The following is a 20,433-nucleotide window of genomic DNA, read 5'->3' on the forward strand; positions in this document are numbered from 1 at the left end:
TATAATTCTTAAGCAAAATCCTGAAGCTTTGAATTTTAGGGCCTGTGACTTTAAGTAGATGTAAGTGGATTTATTGGTTTGTCCTTCTGCAGCGTGCAGGAATCAGGAGAATGAGAGCAGATTTGAAGGTAGGTTATTTATAACAGAGCTACTGGCCAAAAGCTACGTTGTTATCCATTATCATCCCATGACATGAAAAACATCAAAGATGGATATAACACAGGTATTCCTTGTAACAAAGAAATATACAAATGACTTTATACACAGATTAAAGTGGTGCATACACACTGCGAGGTGCTTTCTGCAATTAGGCAGAATTGGATGGTAGTCTGTAACACTTCAAGAACAGGAAGTGAGTGAAGGCAGAGGCAAGGATTAAAGGGTGGAAGCTGAAAATGGAAGAATGTTGCACCAAATTCAGGAAGGAATTGAGAATGGTTCTGGGTAGTAATGAAGAGTTACAAAATGACTGGGAAGGTACAGCCATAGTGCTGAGAGAAACTGCCAAGAATCTGTTTGATGTATCCTCTGGACAACGGAAAGAGGACAAGGAGACTTAGTGGTGTAATGAGGAAGTACAGTAAAGTATTCAAAGGAAGGGGTTGGGAAAGAAAAAGTGGGAGATGAAGGAAGAAGACAGTAGTACAGGGAGGCTGGACATACGGCATAGAGAGGTGGCAAAGGAAAAGGCTTATAGTGAATTGTATGTGAAGCTGGACAGTAAGAGAAGAGAAATGCACTACAGATGGAATAAGTTGATGAGCCATGCCAAGACGCCATGGCAAAGAGTCGGGGTGAGGTGATGATCAATGCTGAGAAAGAGCTCTACAGATGTGATGTTTGCTTTGAGAGTGCTGATGGAGAACTACAGAGGTCAGAGGGAGTTATACGGGGTCTTTATGGATCTAGAGAAAGCATGATAGGGTTCCAGGGACTGTGGTAACTATGAGGAAGTCAGCAGTGGCAGCAAAGTATGTGAGGCTGGTGCAGAACGTGTATGAGAATGTGATGAGGTGTGTGGTTGGACAGGTGGGATTTTATCACAGATTGGCTCAGAGCACTTTTTTTTTTTTTTTTTTTTTTTTTTTTTAAATTGGCAGAGGCTGACAGATGAGGTCAGGTAGGAGGGCTCTGGGAAGTCTCTCCTGGAAGACAGTCTGAAAAGGTGGAGGTCTGCACTGAAGAGAAGGGGAATGAAAGTCAGCAGAAGCAGGACAGAACACATTTGAAGGGGTAGGTGAACATGCGAGGAGTAGAAATAGTGACGGTAGATGAGTTTCAACAATCAAACTAAAGCAATGTATAGGTGCACAAATGAGGTGAAGAAGAGAGTGCAGCAGGGTAGAGTGGGTGGAGATGAGTGCCAGGGGTAATTTGTGACAGGATTGCAGCAACAGTGAAAAGGAAGATTTACAAGATGCCACTGAGCTCTGCTGTGATGTATGGTTTGGAGATGATGGCACCGACAAAAACATAGAAGGAGCAGAAGTCGCTCAGATTTTTACTGGGAGAAACAAGAGGAAAATGTCAATATAAATCAGTAGTTTTATCTGAAAATGACATGTTGCCTCCCAGGAAGTGAGTCATGTTTACCAGTGAATCAAATCATGTGCAAATTTAAATCAGTTTTTTGGGGTTTACAAAGAAACCCAATGACAGAGTACATGGTAGTCTATATCTTACAATAAACACGTGATTTAAGAACACAAATCTTTCATTCCAAAAACCTAACCTGAGCAGAAGTCTGCACTTTAACAAACGTAATTAATTGGGGATTTGCTTTGCGGATATTAAAAAACCTGCATGTATAACCTTTAAATTCACCAAAGAATGACTCCATTATATTTGAAATATCAGCTGTAATTGCTCCAGTGCGTTCCATCAACCACCACTAGCGCATCTCACATTGAGACTATTACTCTCTGTCAATTCAGACTTGCTCTGGAACAAAGAAATGAGACAAGTTTATACAAAACACAGGGGGGGTGAGGGGTGCCATCCAAACTTAATATGCTTCAGTTCTTTTTGTTTATTGCCATTAAACCATTTTACAGTCACAACCTCTCTTGGCAAGAGTGACACTCACTTTTATATGGAAAAATGGGTTTATGATCTCCAAAAAAAGAACAATTTGCATTTTGGAAAACAAAAAATATGGGTCAGAGACTTAAAACATACACAGCTTTAAATCAAAGTGCTTATGACAAATAAAATACAAACACTTCATTGTATTACTAATAAAGAAAGCATGTCTCCAGTTATAATCTGAGGTAAACCAGGGTGGAGCTGCTGTTTTCATGTACTTTTGAAGTTTAAGCAAATCTTTCAAAAAGAAGAAAAAAACCCAAACAGAATCCAGGGAAAGTGTTGAAATAGTGAAGGAGAAGGGATGTCATCTTGAATAAGCTTCTGCAGACCAACACGATGAGAATTGTATTATTTAATGTTGTGGAGGATCGATCTAAGGTTCAGGCAGAGGAAAGCGTGTGTGTTTTTGGTTTTGTGATGCAGCTCTTCTATTTGGAGATGCAGGGAGGAAAGTTCAAACAGATGATGGTTCTTCCTGGAAAAAGTTGAAAGAAAATGAAAAACAAAGTGTTTGTCTCTACCTGCTGTGAACAAAGTCCATTACTGTGCTGTTTCAAATTTCACATTATGTCTCTAGCCTCCAATGTTGCATATCAAAAATACAAATTAGTGCTCCATGGCACAACATAAGACGTTTTGGGACATTGTTTAGGTTGTTTGATTAGACTGCTAATATGCTAAATGCTAGCAAACATATCCCTTAAAATCTAGTAATGTGAAAAGGTCTTGCGCCCACCCCTCATTTCTTTATATCTTTTAAGGAAAATGGGAGCTGAAAGCGATTTAATAAAACCTGTAAATGTACATGAAAACAGGGTCTAAGAAGCAAATTTAGCATTTACAACATTCTAACAAGCTTAAAAATCAATATTTGTTATGACCAAATGTATTATTCGACACAGCCTGAGCTTTTATAGCCAAGCTTTGTTGTAATTTCTTTCAGTTATCTTCGGTAATAGTTCTCCAACATTAAATGCGCTTCTTGAAGCACAATCAAAGCTCTTCTTTGGATGTTGGCGGCATTTTGTTCCATTCTCTGTCAAAATGATCCCACACCACTTCAATAATGTTGCGGTCTGGGCTCTGAAGAGGCCAGTGCATAACTGACAGTGTTTGATTGTGTCACTTTCTATTGAGGTGTACTTTTAGTACACTGGCAGTGTATTTGGGATCACAAGCTAAAATGCAACCCCAAACCATGACAAAGCTGTTATACCTTCCTCCCAACCTACTTCATACAGACTCATGATGATTTGAACCAAACATTTCGAATTTTGAAATGAGAAATTTTATGAAAGACTCCATAAAACTTTTGCTACTGATCTCCAACCCAATAAATAAAAGAAAACATTCCTCTAAAAAATGGTGCAGTATTAGGACTGGACTGAAAAAGAGTGAAAGAGCATCCAATATCCAGGGTAAAAACAAAAAGCTGTGACCTGAAGCTGTGCAAAGGATGAACAAATCCATGTTGAAAATGCAAAGACAAATCTCGTGTATTCCTGGAGTAAGTCGTGACAATCCACAAAATAAATGTTGCAAAACATGTTCACTTCCACTAAATCTTCTATTCAAATGCTGATTGGCTATTAAATATTTCTATTCATGAAGTCAAACGTAAACACATGAATCCAAGCAGGCAGGTAGTTTTTAGCCACGCCCAGAGAAATGCTTCCATGTTTAATATGGACATCACTGTGTCTACCTGATGTTGGAGAGCTTCTGCAGAAGGATGGAGAACTTCTCCAAAGATGGGAGGTCCAGATGAGGGTTTTTAAGAAGCAAGAAGGATGTTTGGAAAAACTCTTCACAGCTACATGCATCCAGAAAGGAATTTAAGTAGCCTATGAGCACAACAACAAAAGCAAAGAGAACAGGATATTATCAAGGCAATCAATTCTGATGATCTGCAACACATTTTATTCAATGTCAAAACTTCTAAAGAGATGGGAATTATCAGCTTAATTTTGCCAGCAAGAAAACTACACGAACACACCAACAAACCATGAATAACACAGAAAAACAGGAACACATATGCTGGTCAGAGTGTCTCTTAGAACATTGTATTTCCATATTGTCACTTTTAACTTTGACCTCAAACCTCAAACATACACAAACTCACACAGGGAGATGAAACAAAGGACAAAAACACCAGTGCTCACAGATGGGAGCTGTAGATCTCTTAAATTAATAACAGCAAACGTTGACCTTAAAATGAAGACGATTTCGAGTAAACAAACATTTGTTTCTGCTAAAAGTCACATTCCCGCTCCTTGAAAAAGTAGCTGTTTGTTAAAACACACATGCAGCGAGGGAATACAATCTGAGCAACAGAGGGACTTTTTTTGGCTGGTGAAGCAGCGCCACTGGCATCAAATCACAGCGGAAGATGGATGGGGAAGAATAGCACCGGGCTTAGATAAGAAAGGATCAGACAGATAGAAAGATAATATGACAAAGATAAGAAGGGAAACATGGATTGGTCAGTCTTTTTCCAACAATATCTTACCCTCAAAATCACTATGGATAACTATGGTAAAATGAATACTACTGGTATTCATTTTACAGCTTATAGGTACATTTGACAAATTTCAAATTTAAGCATTTTTAAACTGCCTTTAACTCCAGACTTTTAATGTAAGCTTAAACATGGCCCACACAGACAAACATAATCCACCAGTGAAGCAGAAGGTACAAGGCTCCAACTAATTATATGTTTCAATAAGACAATTATTTTTAATATAGTCAAATCAAATGTAGAATAAACAGTGTTATCACCAAAACTCCCCAAGGTCCTGTTATTTAAAGCTATGCTGGGTTAATAGTTGAAAAGATTGAGTTACTGGTAGGGAATGTGACTACCTCTGTACAAGAAGAGGCGATTTGACCACAGATGTTTGGTACATTTGTGTATAAATGGACCTTTTTACATTTTTTAAAAAAATTTTTTATTGCTAACCTTAAGGTGTAAACCTTTCCCCCTCTTCCTCAGCCCTTTTCCATCTCCCCTCATTACTGCTTGTAAAACAGAATAATTAGCAAGTCTCGCAAGGCTTACAATCCCCTTGAAACACACAAATATCTGCACACACATACAAACACACAGACCTCAGTCCCCAGTCGCCTCTGGCATATGGTCCTGCTGTTTATTAGTATGCAGCAGTTTAAATGATACGGCTCATAACCCTGCTGAACTCACCCTTCCATGAAAACACACTGCAGCTGGTATCTTAACCTTGTCCACCTCCATCTACTTTTTTGTCTTCCAATAAGTAAGACAGAAAGTGGTAGGGGTCCAAGGTTTTATGACCACAATTTCCAGATCTATTGCCTGACCACTAGTTATGATTGATCTAAGTTCAGAAAAAAAAAAAAAAAAAAAAAAAAAAACACAACGTAATTTTTCACATGTGGTTTTTATGTGGGGAATATATGGAGTGATACACCAGGAGGGCTGTTTTAACTCAAAGAAAATTGTGATATTCAAAGCAGTCTATAAATCAGGGCTAGCAAAGTAATCACAGCAGCTTTGTCAATCAAAACCAGTTTTTAGGCAATATGAATTATACAGTTTTAAAATTGGCTCATAAGCTGGATAAAACTTGAACCATCCATTTAAAAAGTTGTTTTCAAAGAAGTCAGCAGAATCTAAATAAAAGAGAATGCAATATGTTTTAAAAAAATGAACTCTACATTTTATTGGAAATGGTGAAAACATAAATGTGCTTATTTTAAATTGAATTAAAATAACCTTTTTAGAAAAGTCAGGAGAGGGACTTCTTTACCAATGTGTTGCATCACTTCTTTTTTTTTTTTTTTTTTTTTTTGCTTAAAGCCTTTGGGAACAGAAAAGACCAACTACTACCATCTCAAAACATGTTTTATACACAAGCTTCCTGTGTTGTTTCCTCCAACTGTAATGAACAAATTGTACACTTTTAGAAAACTCATCCTATAATAGTAATAGGAAAAAGCACTTTCTATATGAAAAACAGTTGTGGTCAGAGGTTTACATACACTCATCTTGGACATGAATTTCATGGTAATTTGAGTCTTTCAACCCCTACTAGCATTTCGTTAATTGTCCATCAGGACCCCTGACCACTCTTTTTGGACTTTTAATTGGATCGTTTTACTGGGACAGACTCTGCTTTAAAGCATAATCCATAAATTTTCAACACGGTTGACAATGGAGCTTTCCAGCAGCTGAAAATGTGCATGCTTTATCCATTCCAAAACCAATTTTGATGTGTGTTTGCGATCATTGTCATGTTGGAATACCGAGACACGTCCAGTTTTAAATGTGTAGCTGCTGAGTTCAGAAGAAGTTGAAGAATTCGGATGTAGCCCTAATTTTCATGATTTCACCCACTTCCTAAAATGTACCAGTACCACTGACCACACAACAGCCACAGAGCATGATACCACCACTCAGTCTTTGTTAAATAATTAATTGTTTACCATTATTATGGGATGTCCATACAGGAAGTCATTCTTTCACTGGGCATTGGTTTGTAGATAATTATTGGTCCTGGACATTCCAAGGTCCAGTTGCCTAGGTAACTCTCTAATGTCTTTACCACCCTGTAACATTTCAATCAACAGTCGCCCTCACTATGATTAGTAGTTACTTTAAAGTTTCACCTTGAAGTTCAGAAAAGTTTCACTCAGAACATGCTCACTTTGGGTTTGTCTGTGGTTATTTTGCTTGTCATTGCTTGGAGTTGGTGAATGCCAGTGACGGTCTATGGTTTCATGTTGCTGCCCCTTGCTTCCCTTGTGAATGTTCTTTTAAAATATAATTGCTGATACCTTTAAAGAAACTATTCTGGATTAAGAAAAACAAAAACAACACCCCAAACAAATCAAGGACCACCTCAAACAGCATTAAACTGTCAGATAACAGAGCATCAATAGATTTTAATATCTTCTAACATTGTGCAAATACCAAGTATCTTAGATTTAAAAATGTTTTCAATCGTGAAATTGTTTTTGTTATCACTGTAGTGTAAGGTACAATCATTTAAATAAATAGACTACAGTTATTCACATTAACAGATAGTATTCATGTATCAAAAACCTCTTCATAAAAAGATTTGACAGTTTTGTGGAAAAATATGAATTAATGACATAGTCAGTATGGGTTCAGAAACAACAGATCAACAGCTTTGGCACTGATAGATTTAATGGAAAAGATAACGGAATGTATGGATAATAAGAGGTATGCGCTCGGAGTTTTCTTAGATCTAAAGAAGGCGTTTGATACTGTTAATCATGAAATTCTATTAAAAAAACTGGAAAAGTACGGGTTTAGGGGAGTGGTTTTGGAATGGTTAAAAAGCTATGTAGGGAATAGGCAACAATATGTACAAATAAATGAATATAAATCTAATTTGATGGATATAGCTTGTGGAGTACCTCAAGGTTCAGTACTGGGTCCAAAAATGTTTATTATGTACTTAAATGATATCTGCAGAGTATCGGAGATTTTAAAGTTTGTAATATTTGCAGATGACACAAATATACTGTGTTCAGGTGTGGAGTTGCCACAGGTTTTGGAAATGATCACACAGGAATTAACGATATTAAAGAAGTGGTTTGATATAAATAAATTATCATTGAATCTAGATAAAACCAAATTTATGTTGTTTGGAAACCAAAAGAAAAACATCGAAGTAGAAATATGTGTTGACAATGTATATTTAGAAAGAGTAAATGCAATAAAATTTCTTGGGGTGATCATTGACCACAAGCTCTGTTGGAAGCCACACATTACTTATGTTCGGGGGAAATTGGCGTCCTGGGGAAAGCAAAGCATATGTTGGATCAGAAAGCACTGCACATTTTATACTGTGCTTTACTACTGCCATATATGAGCTACTGTGTAGAGGTCTGGGGAAACACATACAAAAGTAACACACAAACAATAACTACAATACAGAAAAGGGCCATTAGATTAATAAATAATGTAGGGTACAGGGACCATACAAATGCACTCTTTGTCAAAATGCAAGCTATCAAATTCCAAGACTTGGTGAAGCTTAAAACAGCGCAGATAATGTATAAAGTAAGAAATAAACTGCTTCCCAAAGAAATCTGTAAATTGTTCATAGAAAGAGAAGGTGGGTATAACTTAAGAGGGAAATGGAATTTAAAAATACAAAGTGCTAGAACAACTTTAAGAACTATGTCTATCTCAATTGCAGGAGTTAAATTATGGAACAGTCTAACAGAAGAAATAAAAGACAGTCAAAACATAAAACAGTTTAAAGTAAAATATAAAAACCTAATTTTAAATAAGTATAAGAATGAAGAAAACGGGGTTAACCCAGGACGGTAATGTTGCTGGAAATGGTGTTGCGGTTCTTTTTTGTTTTTTTTGTTTTGTTTTGTTGTTTTTCCATAACTTGTGTATCTGCAAATATACACATTCTGTATTTTTCATATGAAAGAAACTATACTGTGGTGGGGCTTGCTAATTTCTTGTTTTGATTTATGTATGTTATGTTTTGTTTTACTTCATATGTTTCATATGTTGTTTGTTTAATTTAAGACAAAAAAAATTAAATGAATGAGAGGTAAAACTTGAGGGGGTAGGGACAAATAAGTAAATACTTCAGCCTACTCCTTTTCAAACAAATAATGGAATGATATTTTGTAATGATTGTGAAGGCACATGTTTGAAATGTTTGAAATAAAAATGAACTGAACTGAACTGAAATTCCCACTTTTTAATTATTTCCTAGGGTGTGTGATACCAGTGACTGAATGGTAAATGGACTGGTTCTCATACAGCGCTTTTTAACTCTGAGAACTCAAAGTGCTCTATATAAACTTGCCTCATTCATCCATTCATACAAGCACTTTATTTCTATGCTTTTTCTACCCAAGTGCTTTCTATCTAACATTCACACATATTCATACTCTGATGGATGCATCAGAGAGCAACTTGGGGTTACTACCATGCCCAAAAACATTTGGCATGCAAAACGTCTTGCTACTCAATGCAAATCTACTACTACTACTGCTACTCAGCAGGCACACGTATCAACATTCATGAACTGATCAGCATTGACCCTTTTAGGTTAAATGTACCAGAAGGACGCTGCAGAAACTGTGAGTCACCACATTATATTCACTAAAAATAGGAAAAATAAAATTACAATGGAAGCCAAAGCCTTTTACTGTAAGCCTGTCTTTGCTCTGAGCTGCATTGGGAAAGGGAAAAAAAAAAAAAAAAAAAACACGCCATAACCATTTATCTAAAAGTGTTTACCACAAAACAAGCCTACTTACAGGACTCCTCACTGAGTTTCATCAGAATGTCTATAGGCATGTTGAGCCCTGTGCGACTCCCCTGAAGCACTGAAAGCAGCCTCTGCACTCCTCCATAGTGGATGAACAGCCCTCGCTTCTCCTCATTCATCAGTTCTATATAGAGACTTTCAAGTGCCTGGGACAGCACATCAGCTGCAAATGACAAGAGTAAAGTAGAAACAGTCAAAAACACTCCAGGTGTCTAGATGAAAATGACACATTTCTTTCAGTTGAAATTATAGTCTTAAAATATATAAAAATAATATGTTGTTTTGTTTTTTACATTTAAAGTAGCTGTTTTTGTTATTTTAATTTTTTTCCCCCAATAATTTTAAAAATAATAATAACAATTATATTTAATGGTATTACTAACGATTTTTAATATATTTACATACATACATACATGTTTATCATGTTAAAAGGGTAACAGTGGAAGATCTCATTGAATTTTGTTTGAAGGTTTCCACGTGTTCATTTCAAGCTCGGAGACCTCTCGGTAGCCTAGCCCCCACCATTTTCATTGTTTTTTGTTCTTGCTGAGAATTATACATACATAAAAACAGCTTGTACAAACTGTAAAGTTAATTAAAAGAAAACAAAACAACATGCAAATGTTTATAAGTCTTGGGATATTGTATTGAGCCTCATACAGAGAGGTCCAGTGAACAGCTACAAAATGCACTTCAATCACATCTTTGCTGTTATAAAATCCATTGTTGTACAAAAACATAAAAATTCTGTATTTGTCCAAATACTTATGGTTCTAACTGTATGATTACTTATTTGAGGTTACTCACTGAGGCAGAGACCTTTCTTAGTGTATCCCTTTGCATTAGATGCATTACACATGGAAAGTACTCATTCACCAGCTGTTTCCTATCTTCTCCCACTTAACTCACAACTTTCCACTGTACTTTGGATGTAATGGCTACAGTCCTCTGACAAAGTTATTTTCAGATTTCCAAAAGCTTCATATTTTACCTGACATATGATAAAGGCCAAGCTTTGTTAGTTTAAGTGCCTGAGTTTGGTATATATAAAAATGAGCAATTAGCAAAGGAGAAGAAATATCTCTTTCTTACAGTCAATTTGGCTCCTCAACAATCCACAAGGAAAAAAAAAAAAAAACTAAACCTGGTAGGCAGATTGACAGAAAACAGTCTGCACTGATGTGCTGAGGGAGCCCTCGAGCAGACGGAAGGTCATTTTAGAAAAGAGTTTCATAAAATATGTCAGGATTTGTCAGGTTTGTGGGCTGAACTCAGAGAGCCAACCAAGATTTATAGTGTGGAAGGGCAAAGAGCTCCTTGCCTCTTTAAAATATTTGCACGTAACGGAAGAGGGCCAAGAACCTAAAGCAATGCTAGCAGCTCTGTGATCTGAGGATTTTCCTTATCAAACCCAGCCGAGAGTTTAGATCCAAAACTATCACTCACTGTCAATATATAAACTGTGGATGGAAGAATAACATGTTAGTGTAACATGATGCCAATATCCTAACGTTTAGCAAGAAATGTTTACCATCCTACTGTCTTAGTTAAGCTTTGTTTAGGAACAAACAGAAATCGTGTAAACCCATCCAGCAGTTTAATATTTAAGTCTGCACTCAGACACCAAACCCTGACCCAGGTTCAACTATATAGAGCCAGGCATATCTTCTAATTATCTCAGAAAAGACAGTAGTTACTTATATTTTTTTCTCTTTCTTATTTTACTGGTTGCGAAAATTGTCACACTTATTTCTCTGAGCTCTGATGGGCTGAGACGCTAACCGTGTCTGCACTCGGAACTGAGCTGTTAGTGATGCATATGTAGTAGAAGTATAACTTGACAGAAAAAAAGCTTTTAAACCTCATTTAGGACCAAAAATGTCAAAGTTTTATGTATTTTTTGTATCATTCATTTCCTTGGAAAATTAAATGTGACCACTGATTCTATATATGCAGATTTTATATCCTAGTGACCAGTCAGTTAAAGTTATCGCTCTCCATTCATCTTTGTTTAAAAATAACATTCAAAATAACTGTCCAGCATTGTTAATGACATAGCTGCTGAGTGCTGACACTTGCTTCTAAAAGGAAACTTCAGGGCTGGCTACCTCTGAATGGCAATGGATAACAACTGGTGTGCCTAACAATGCTTTAGACTGCAGTACTGCTTTACAATACAACACAATTTTTGCAATGGAACTCAACTCAAAGACAATATTATATGTTGTTAAGGTAATTGATGATAATAAATATCATGTCTTTGGTACTTCTAATCATGACAGTGAATGCAGTCTACCAAACATGTCCATTATTTAATCTCTGCATTTATTTCAAAGTATGGTCCCATGTTTTAAATCAGAGCATAGCATCAAGTCAGTTATACTTCCAGAATATTGATCTGGTCATTTAAGTAGCAGAGCGGGGTTGTTAATCAGTCTCACCTGCTTCGGTGTTAATGGCATTAACAGCAGATGCACTAGAGCAGGGTTGGGCAATTCCAGGCCTCGAGGGCCGGTGTCCTGCAGGTTTTAGATCTCACCTTAGGTCAACACACCTGAATCACATGATTAGTTCATTACCAGGCCTCTGGAGAACTTCAGGACATGTTGGGAGCTAATTTAGCCATTTAAATCAGCTGTGTTGGTTCAAGGACACATCTAAAACCTGCAGGGACACCGGCCCTCGGGGCCTGGAATTGCCCACCCCTGCACTAGAGACACAATAATTGGGCAACCCGCAAAACAGTAATGGTTTTACAGGTGGAGGCCTCTGCCTTTTTTCCCCAACCATCTTTTTAATGTATTTTCTCATTAGTTTTGCATTTGGCTAGGGTTAGTCTCACTATTGGTAGCATGATGAAGTTGCACAGATAGTGCAACTCCTTCTAGGATGGCACATCAATATGTCCCTATTGCCAGAAGATTCACTGTTGCTTCCAGCACAGTCTCAAGAGCATGGAGGAGACTCCAGGAGAAAGGCAGTTACTCTAGGAGAGCTACACAGGGCTGTAAAAGATACTTAACTCATCCGCAAGAATGGTATCTGCTCCTCTGAGGAAGGAGGGACATGATGAGCACTGCCAGAGCCCTAAAAAATCTCCAGCAGGCCACTAGTGTGAATATTTTTGACCAAACAATCGGAAACAGACTTCATTAGAGTAGCCTGAGGGCCTGACTTTCTGTATTGGGTCCTGTGCTCACTGCACATACATATATATATATATATATATATATATACACACATATACACATACATACACATATACACATACACACACATATATATACACGTGTTTTCATTAATACCTTGTGTGATGGTGCTGAAGATAATGAGGACAGAAAGGATCCGTGTATGAGGACAAGGGCTTCGGTAAAGGGGCCAACTTCCAGCTGCTTCAGAGCATTTCATAGGGTGATCTGAATCTTCTGCAGGCTTTGACACTTCCTCTCCTATCCATTGCAGAGTAGCAGATGGTGCTACATGCTAGGCAAAATATACAGAAACACACACTCAGATGCTCTGGCCATTGCGCAATATTAGCAACTGTGCCTGCAATCATTCACTTTTGTTATATAACTGTCAAAACAGAAATTACATGCCTACAATGATCTTCATCAAATGCTAGTGTATAAAATACAAGGTCAGCCTGACAGGGAGCCAGCAGGCTTCTTCTGCAACTTTTCCATAACTGATGGATCTAATAAATCAGCACAGTAAACTACAGCTACTATCCAAGATTTATGTATTTTGAAAGCTGAAGAGCTGGTGGTCTTTCCCTTTCCCCAAGGTCTCCACTGGTTCACCAAGAACCCTCATCTTAAAGTCATCTCTGTTTCTCCATCTATGTGTTTTGGCTCAAAGCCAGTTGGTATTCATCATATAAAGGGAACACGTTATTTAGCAATAAGGAAGCAAGTGGTTTAACGGGCCCAAGCTCCCTGTAGCAGGACTAGTGACAAGGACTTAAGGCTGGAAGATTGGACACGGTAGAAAGTAAGTGGATAAGGACAGTTGGTGTAGGCTGAACCCAAGCTCATAGCTGGGACTGAGGCCAGATGACTGGCAGCTGGTAAGGACTTCATACGAGCATGAAAATTGCAGTCCAAGTCTGCAAATGGGATTGGGCCACGGTTTAATAATGTCTCACATTCAGATAGCAATTGCTGATATACAATGTTTGTTATCTAGGACTCTTGAGGGGCTTGTGGCCAGATAAGGAGAAGGACACACACCCTTATCAGAGCCACAAAAACGGCGACAGCCTGCTCAAATGTCTAGACTCTGTCTGACACACATACAGGCAGGGGACTTCAGAAAACCAAGCATCTCATGTAAACACAAGATGAAACTCGACAGGACTACCAAACAAGAAAGCCTTCCTTAGTGTGAAGGGAGATGTAGCGATAAAGTGGATATCCCCCGCTTGAAGTCGATGTGTACCTCTGATGTGTGGGGAGGGAAAAACTGTGTCAACTTTAGAGCCAGCCTCATGTTTTGAAATGAGGTCCAGCAGCTTTCTGCTAGCAGAATAACACTCAGCTTTATAAAGGCTGATGAAATATGAATGAGCCAGGCCACAGAATTACCTGCATCTTGTTATAGATTGTAATCTCACCCTGCTGTGTTCTTACTTTCTAAAAGCAAAGCTTATCTAGTAACAGGAATAACACTGCTGCTGAAAAGTGTCCAGAAGCAATGTTTTAGGAATAAAGCGGCTGTTACTTAGATTAATGTCCTTTCAGGCAGCTATGCGGGAGATTTAGTTTTTAAACAGTGGCAGATCATATAAACAAGATCCAGCCCATTTTGTCTTTCTTGCAGAAAAACAAACCATCCCCCCTGAAGGTCACTGTCTTGGCATCGTTTTTTCAGCACTGGCTTGTTTGCTCACAGTGAACACACGCTTAAAATTTTCATGAAAAAGAATAGTGACTGTGTTAGACTTTGTTTATAATGATCTCAGCCAGAGCTTAAATAGTCATAGCGTAACATTTCTTTCAACAACCCAACAAGAACATTTCCTAATAAATATCATGCATGGCCAAAGGTTTAATTATTATTTTTTTTAGCTGAATTCCGGTAAAAATGTCATGCTCCACATGTCCATAATATAATACAGTAAGTTCCTTGGTGCATCTAAAAATTACCTGCTCTAAAAACACAGCTTGCTCACAGAAATAATATTATCTTTACCTGCCTGCTGTTGTCCAAGTGTCTCAAAGCAGAGTAAATGAGGCGAAGCAGGTTGAGGAGGAGCTTAGGTTCTGACAAAGGAGTGTGATGAAGCTGGTCTGCTAATAACGGGAGCACCTAAGAAACCCAAGATAAGTTATGTCTAATCAAACTCTGTCCGTGTCTCATCATCTCCTGCTTTTTTGTTGTTGTGACACCAACTGTGTGTGTTGGAATAGAGCCGGGAAGAAATGCAAAGATCAGAGCAAAGCTGCATTGAGCACACCACCTTGAGGAATCTTTCGCTGAGCAGAACCTCTGAACACCGGCCTACACCTTCCACTTTGTTTTCTGTTACATCAAGCACCCACTCCAGCAGAAAGGATATGAGCTTCAGTGGAGAGGGAGTTACGCTGCCCTGAAGGAAGAAGGGTGAAAAATAAGTTACAGTTGCTGTGTTTATTAGACCTCTCCCAGCTCAAATATAATGCAAAGAAAAAGTGTTAAAAAAGAAAATAAAGCAATAAAAGTTTGACAAAACCAGCTTTCTCAGCAGGGATATAACTGTATCCAACTCTGTATATCTATCTTCATCAATAGCAGTGATGATAACTTAACATAATCACAAACTATGATTTATCATGTCAGTTGGAAGTATGCGTGTGGTTTGTGGAGAAGGGCTGTTGTACCATTTCCTTTCCGGGTATATGTAAAGAGCAGTGTTAGTGTTTGTCTAACCACACTAAACCACATGCAGCGTTTTTCACTAAACACATTAACGATAGATTAAGTAACATGGCTGTAATTAGAGGAAATCTGTAAATCCTGCTGATTGGTAGTACATTTAACTGTTAAACAAACAACCCCCCCGGTCCCACTCCCACACACAGAGACGCACGCACACACACAGAGACACACTCTGAGTAGATGAAGTACCTTGTTGTTGGGTTTTCCAGAAGCTGTTGCTTTCTCCTTGTTGCATGGCTTAAAACACTCGGTACTCTTAATACTCCCTTTGTTGCAGCTTCTTGTTGCTAAATTGTGCTCATATTTCCTCTTAAAATAATAATAAAAAAAAAAGCCAAAAAAAGTAAATGTCAATATCTGTTTTGTCTATTTACTAAAGATAACAGATATCAGAATGGCCTCCTTTATTCAACTCTCATTATTTAGATGCTGAAAACTGATTGTGAGACTAAACGTCACAACTTTAAGGCTTTTCATATAAAACATGAAGGAACGGCCTTTTCTGCACTGATATATTTGTTGTTACCTGAAGATTTTCAAGCCGAGCCTGCACCCTCTTGGATTGGCTCTCCAGCCTCTTATTTCGTTCACCGATCTCATTCAACTGTTGATTTGAAAAAAGAAAAAAAAGACAATGACAATAATCAGTGCGCTGTTGCAATATAAATTCCCCAAAAGCACTTAGATCAACAAAACAAGTGTAGACAAAGCAATCCTAATACACTGTCGTATTAGTGAACTTCCAGATATCTTATGTTGTAGCGCCCTCCTCTGGATCAACAAGCTACTGGCTTGGTAAGAAAACTTTAACTTCATTTTTGGGAACATTTGAATGGTAATTTTGAAGATGCCATCATCTTCATTTTGAATATGACATTCAAAAGTTGGAAATAATCATGCTTATGAAATGTTCAGACCTAGATTAGAAATTTTACAAATGCAACCAATTCCAACCTGCTTCTTCATGTTATCATTGAGCTCCTTGATTGTCTCGAAATTGCTTTTAAGCCTCTTGTTTTCTTTGTTTCTCTCTCGAAGAAGGTCCTGCAGCCGGCTCAGTTCATGCTGGTGTTTCTGGTGAGATGCACACATAACTGAACATTCACACAAAATGAAGATAGCAGTGACACCTTATGGAATAATCCATGACCTGTAAGTGCATGGATGGTTATGTAGAAGGTGGAAGGAAAGGGAACTATGTGTGGTGAAGAACACGTCCCTTCTTTTTAATGTAATATGATGTTTTATTCGTGTCAAACCTCCTCTATAGTCACAATGCGACTGTGGACCATCTCTTTCATCCCAGCCAGCTTCAGCAAAGCCTCTTCTTGCCGTTTTAGCCTCCTTTCTCTCTCATGCAATTCTCTCTCCCGCTGCTGCTGATTTTGTCGCTCTGCCTGTGAACACACAAATGCATGCTGAGTCTACAGCTTCAGCACAACAAAAACCGAAATACCTAACATGCCATGTTTGTAAGGTTTCTTCATTTTAATTGATTGAGCAATTCTGGACATAGAGCTTTATTTATTCTATTATGAGAGGAAGAAATATGTGTAAACCTTTAGCTGTTTGTGTATGGTCATCATTTCATGGTAAATCTTGACTAGTGCAAAGGAAGATGAGTCACATGAGTTGGGAAACTGGAAATCCCACTGCAGCTCTCTGTCACTCTCAGTTTCCTGGGACCCAGAGCTACCATCCAGATAGGAAGGCAAGGTCACATCTGGACAAGAGTATCAAGTTATTAAAAGAAAACTTTAAATCAACTTAGGATATAATTTCAGCTTCTGAGTGAAGCAGAAAACATTTGCCTTGGCAACAAAGTGGACTACTACCTGTGAAACACACATACCCATTTCTGTAAACAGCACCTGAGACTCCTGAAGTGGGACTACTGTGGAGTCTGCACTCAGGTCCTCATTGTTGCCATGCAAACTACAACTGTGCCAAATTAAACCAAACACAACCACATACAGGTTTTGCTCAAAGAAGTCATCATTAACATGCAAACACTTCCATGGTGTTACTGATCACTTACTGCTCAGGATGATTGGCGACTGCTTTGAACAGTTCATGCAAAGCTCTGTTGTAGCATTTCAACTCTTTGGACCCACCAGTCAAAACAAGTCTTTGTGCAAAGTCTAAAAAAAAAAAATATTAAAAATAATAATTCTAGTCATTCAATAATTTCTTTAATTTGTGTAGCACTGTCCGTACATGTGATGTGGCAAGTGCAATATGTGGTCTAACTTTAGAAATGTGTCCAAAATGGAAAAACTAGCTCTCAGTGAGATTTTATATCAGCAATTGGCAATTTGTTTTCTCAAGGGCCTACATGAGATTGTTGTAGGCGGCCGCACTAACGAGCTGAACTCAATTCTGCTAAATATGAATTTTAGCTCTTTATAAGCTTTCCCATGAATGCCTCCACAGCAGCGCCAGTTTCCCATGTGACCCTTGGGAAAATCAACCGCCCACTCCTGTTTTAGAGCTTCAGTAATTTGCTTAGACAAGTTGAATGTTTTTCAAAACACCAAATTTTTTGCAATGGGACAATTGCGCTTGAAATTTCTTTTAAAGAAAGCTGGGCTACCAGCTGCAGTAGCTCTATATACTTTGTTTCACTTAAAAAACAAAAACAAGAAAACAAAAACAACAATGTAATTTCCCCAAGACTCTCTGAACTTTTGCATTTTGTTATGTACAGAACATTGCAACCCACTGTGTCAACAGTAGCATTTGGGGCTTGTTTTTAAGCTTTTCACCATTTTTAAAATAGAAAAAAAGCTATAATTCAATAATATCATGTTAACCAGTGAAGACAAATGTGGTGTGACGTGCAATATTTAATAAATATATAACGCTTAAAGATCTGTTGGAACCCAAAAGGGCATGTGACACCCAGACTACACTTACCATCACTGGTTCCTGTGGTAGTTCCCTTTGGAGGTAGAACCTTAAAGACAGTGCAACATGTTTTAGAACATAGGTGCAAAAAGACAAAATGTCATATAACTATTTGTCAAATAACGTGGCGACTACTCTTACACGAAGCCTACATACACAGCTGGTAAACCAGAAATACAGAGGCTCGGTGTTCAACTAGCTACACGTTAACCTAGTCTGTTTCTTATGAATTTAGATACAGGGATGGGAGACCAGATATTAATGATTTAAACGCGTAGGTTAACGTACATTTAACCAGTAGTAACTATGTAAACAAGCTTGGTAAACGTCGGTCGGAGAACAAACAGAAGAATGGACAGGCAACTTTTGCACAGGGTAGCGTTTCCAAGATACTGCACCACAAAACTTAACTGTGTACTTCAAATTGTCAAACCTGCTTCCTCCTCTCCAAATATTGCTGCCCAGGCTTTTCCACTGTGTTATTCAAGTCGGCATCCTTGAAATGTTGGTTCATAGCTACTATTACTGTGATTAGAATCTTCCTCCTCTTCACTTTTATCCCACGAGTTTACGTAAAATAAAAAATAAAACCAACTTCCGGTTAAAACTTTCGAATTAAAACCTCTTCATATCATGGATAAAGGTACTTTTTCTGAGCTGGTATTCTGTAAAGTCGTAACATATTCGACATTACTGGTGGCATGTTGGAAAACTTCCTTAACCAACCGTGTTCGCTAACTTTAAAGCACCATCCAAAATTTGGCGGATGATTAATCACGTGATGCATTTTCTTCAACGCCACCAGCGCTGTTTAGTGAGGGACAATGGCGCCAGCTAGTGGCTTTTAAATGTAATCAATATGAGGCAGACAGGTATAACAGCTGCAAGGAGCAGAGGCAGTGAAGGTGGATGAGTTTAAATACCTGGGGTCATCCAAGCAGGTGAAGGAGAGAGTGCAGGCAGGGAGGAGTGGAGAGGACAAAAGGAAGACCTATGAGGAGTCGCATGGATGTAGTGCTGAGGACATGCAGAGGGTTGGTGAAACAGAGGGGCATGCTAGGAATAGGGTAAAATGGAGGCAAATAATCCTCTGTGGTGATCTCTAAAGGGACCAGTCGAGAGAAGAAGAAGAAGAATATTGCTCCAAATAAAAAGAGAGAAGTACAGGACTATAAGTGACAGCAGGTGCGGAGGATGAATGTATGATTAGCATAGTCATCAGTGACTCTAATTTCTCCAGCAGTGTGTAGTCATTTGATCCACCCTTTCTGTGTTCACTAGTTTTAGGCTAATGCAAACAGTAAAGCACAATTTTTTCAGTAGCTTTTAAAGAAAAAATCAACAAAGCTTATCAAAGTTGTTTTAATTCAGCAATTTAGTGTAATCGTGTATAAGTCAATCCTCTAAAGCCCTTCAAAAATCAAGTACATTTGACATAACTCCTCTCTTATTACTTGCCTTTAAATCGCAATATTTGGCTTAAAAAGCTAAATTTTATACAGTGTACGTTTCATCTAGATTCAGTTTTGGATTGCCTGAGGTGAGATCTCTGCGACTGATGGATGAAATCTTACCGGCTCAGTTACAGTGTAGTTACACCAATCAGCCACTAAGTGTCAGTGCTTCATCAAAGACAATAGACACCATCAGTCTTTAAGCTTGTCAAATCAGTGCACAACGTCAGACTGAGCAACTCAAACATCCCACTTTCACTTACAGTTCATTTACAGTTTTTCAACGGCTATCACAACATAAATATTTGTCTTTTATATTATTACTATCGGTGATAGCTTTGTTGCATGCATTCCCTAAAATCCTGAAAGGTCACCGAAAGCAGACACTGTGCAATACAAAACTTTACATTTTTAAACAACAACAACAAAAAATATTGCATATTGTTTTCTTTTCTTTTCTATCTGACTGTATGAGCTTTAAGAAATTAAAGCTCAGTAAATATGATGACTGAATAACAAATATCAGTTGAATTCTGTGGGTTTTTAATTGCAATTTTGTAATAAAGGTGTGAGAATTAAAAAAAAATGCATAATGCATCACTATAAAGTCAATAAAAGTGCAGAGGTTAAAAAATAAAGATAAAAGAGAATCTTTATTGTGTATTTCCACAGATTAACCTTCCTGCAGCCCTTTAAGTACCCCTGTGACTCACAGTTTAGATTTTAGCCATTAGGCAGTGCCAAGTTTGCTTTAGACT

General features: G+C 37.9%; 1 protein-coding gene across 6 annotated transcripts; it reads right to left on the bottom strand.

The window, feature by feature from the left end:
- Positions 1 to 121: 121 nt before the first annotated feature.
- ccdc138 (coiled-coil domain containing 138) lies at positions 122 to 19,009 on the bottom strand. 6 transcript variants are annotated; one of them, XM_004555547.3, is made up of 15 exons: positions 18,655 to 19,008; positions 18,231 to 18,270; positions 17,353 to 17,455; positions 17,167 to 17,255; positions 16,874 to 17,037; positions 16,574 to 16,711; positions 16,269 to 16,388; positions 15,841 to 15,918; positions 15,504 to 15,623; positions 14,857 to 14,985; positions 14,589 to 14,705; positions 12,701 to 12,878; positions 9,385 to 9,558; positions 3,794 to 3,932; positions 122 to 2,563 (listed from the first exon to the last, which is right to left on the bottom strand). In XM_004555547.3, exons 1-15 carry the CDS (start codon positions 18,733 to 18,735, stop codon positions 2,437 to 2,439), a joined length of 1,797 nt encoding a protein of 598 aa, XP_004555604.2. In that variant the 5' UTR covers positions 18,736 to 19,008; the 3' UTR covers positions 122 to 2,436. The 6 variants fall into 6 exon arrangements, with proteins under 6 accessions (XP_004555604.2, XP_076731276.1, XP_012775711.2 ...); XM_076875161.1 differs by lacking the exon at positions 9,385 to 9,558 and having other exon boundaries at positions 18,655 to 19,009; XM_012920257.3 differs by lacking the exon at positions 17,167 to 17,255 and having other exon boundaries at positions 18,633 to 19,008.
- Positions 19,010 to 20,433: the final 1,424 nt, after the last annotated feature.

Source organism: Maylandia zebra, linkage group LG16 (assembly GCF_041146795.1).
Source record: "Maylandia zebra isolate NMK-2024a linkage group LG16, Mzebra_GT3a, whole genome shotgun sequence".
NCBI classification, from domain to species: domain Eukaryota; kingdom Metazoa; phylum Chordata; class Actinopteri; order Cichliformes; family Cichlidae; genus Maylandia; species Maylandia zebra.

Excerpts from the sequence above, each read along its gene's own strand:
- ccdc138 (XM_004555547.3), bottom strand. The coding sequence starts at position 18,735 with ATGAACCAACATTTCAAGGATGCCGACTTGAATAACACAGTGGAAAAG. Across the intron at positions 17,038-17,166 it reads GGTGCTGTTTACAGAAATGG|ATGTGACCTTGCCTTCCTAT; the intron begins GTATGTGTGTTT and ends ACTCTTGTCCAG. Across the intron at positions 16,712-16,873 it reads CCATACACAAACAGCTAAAG|GCAGAGCGACAAAATCAGCA; the intron begins GTTTACACATAT and ends GTGTGTTCACAG.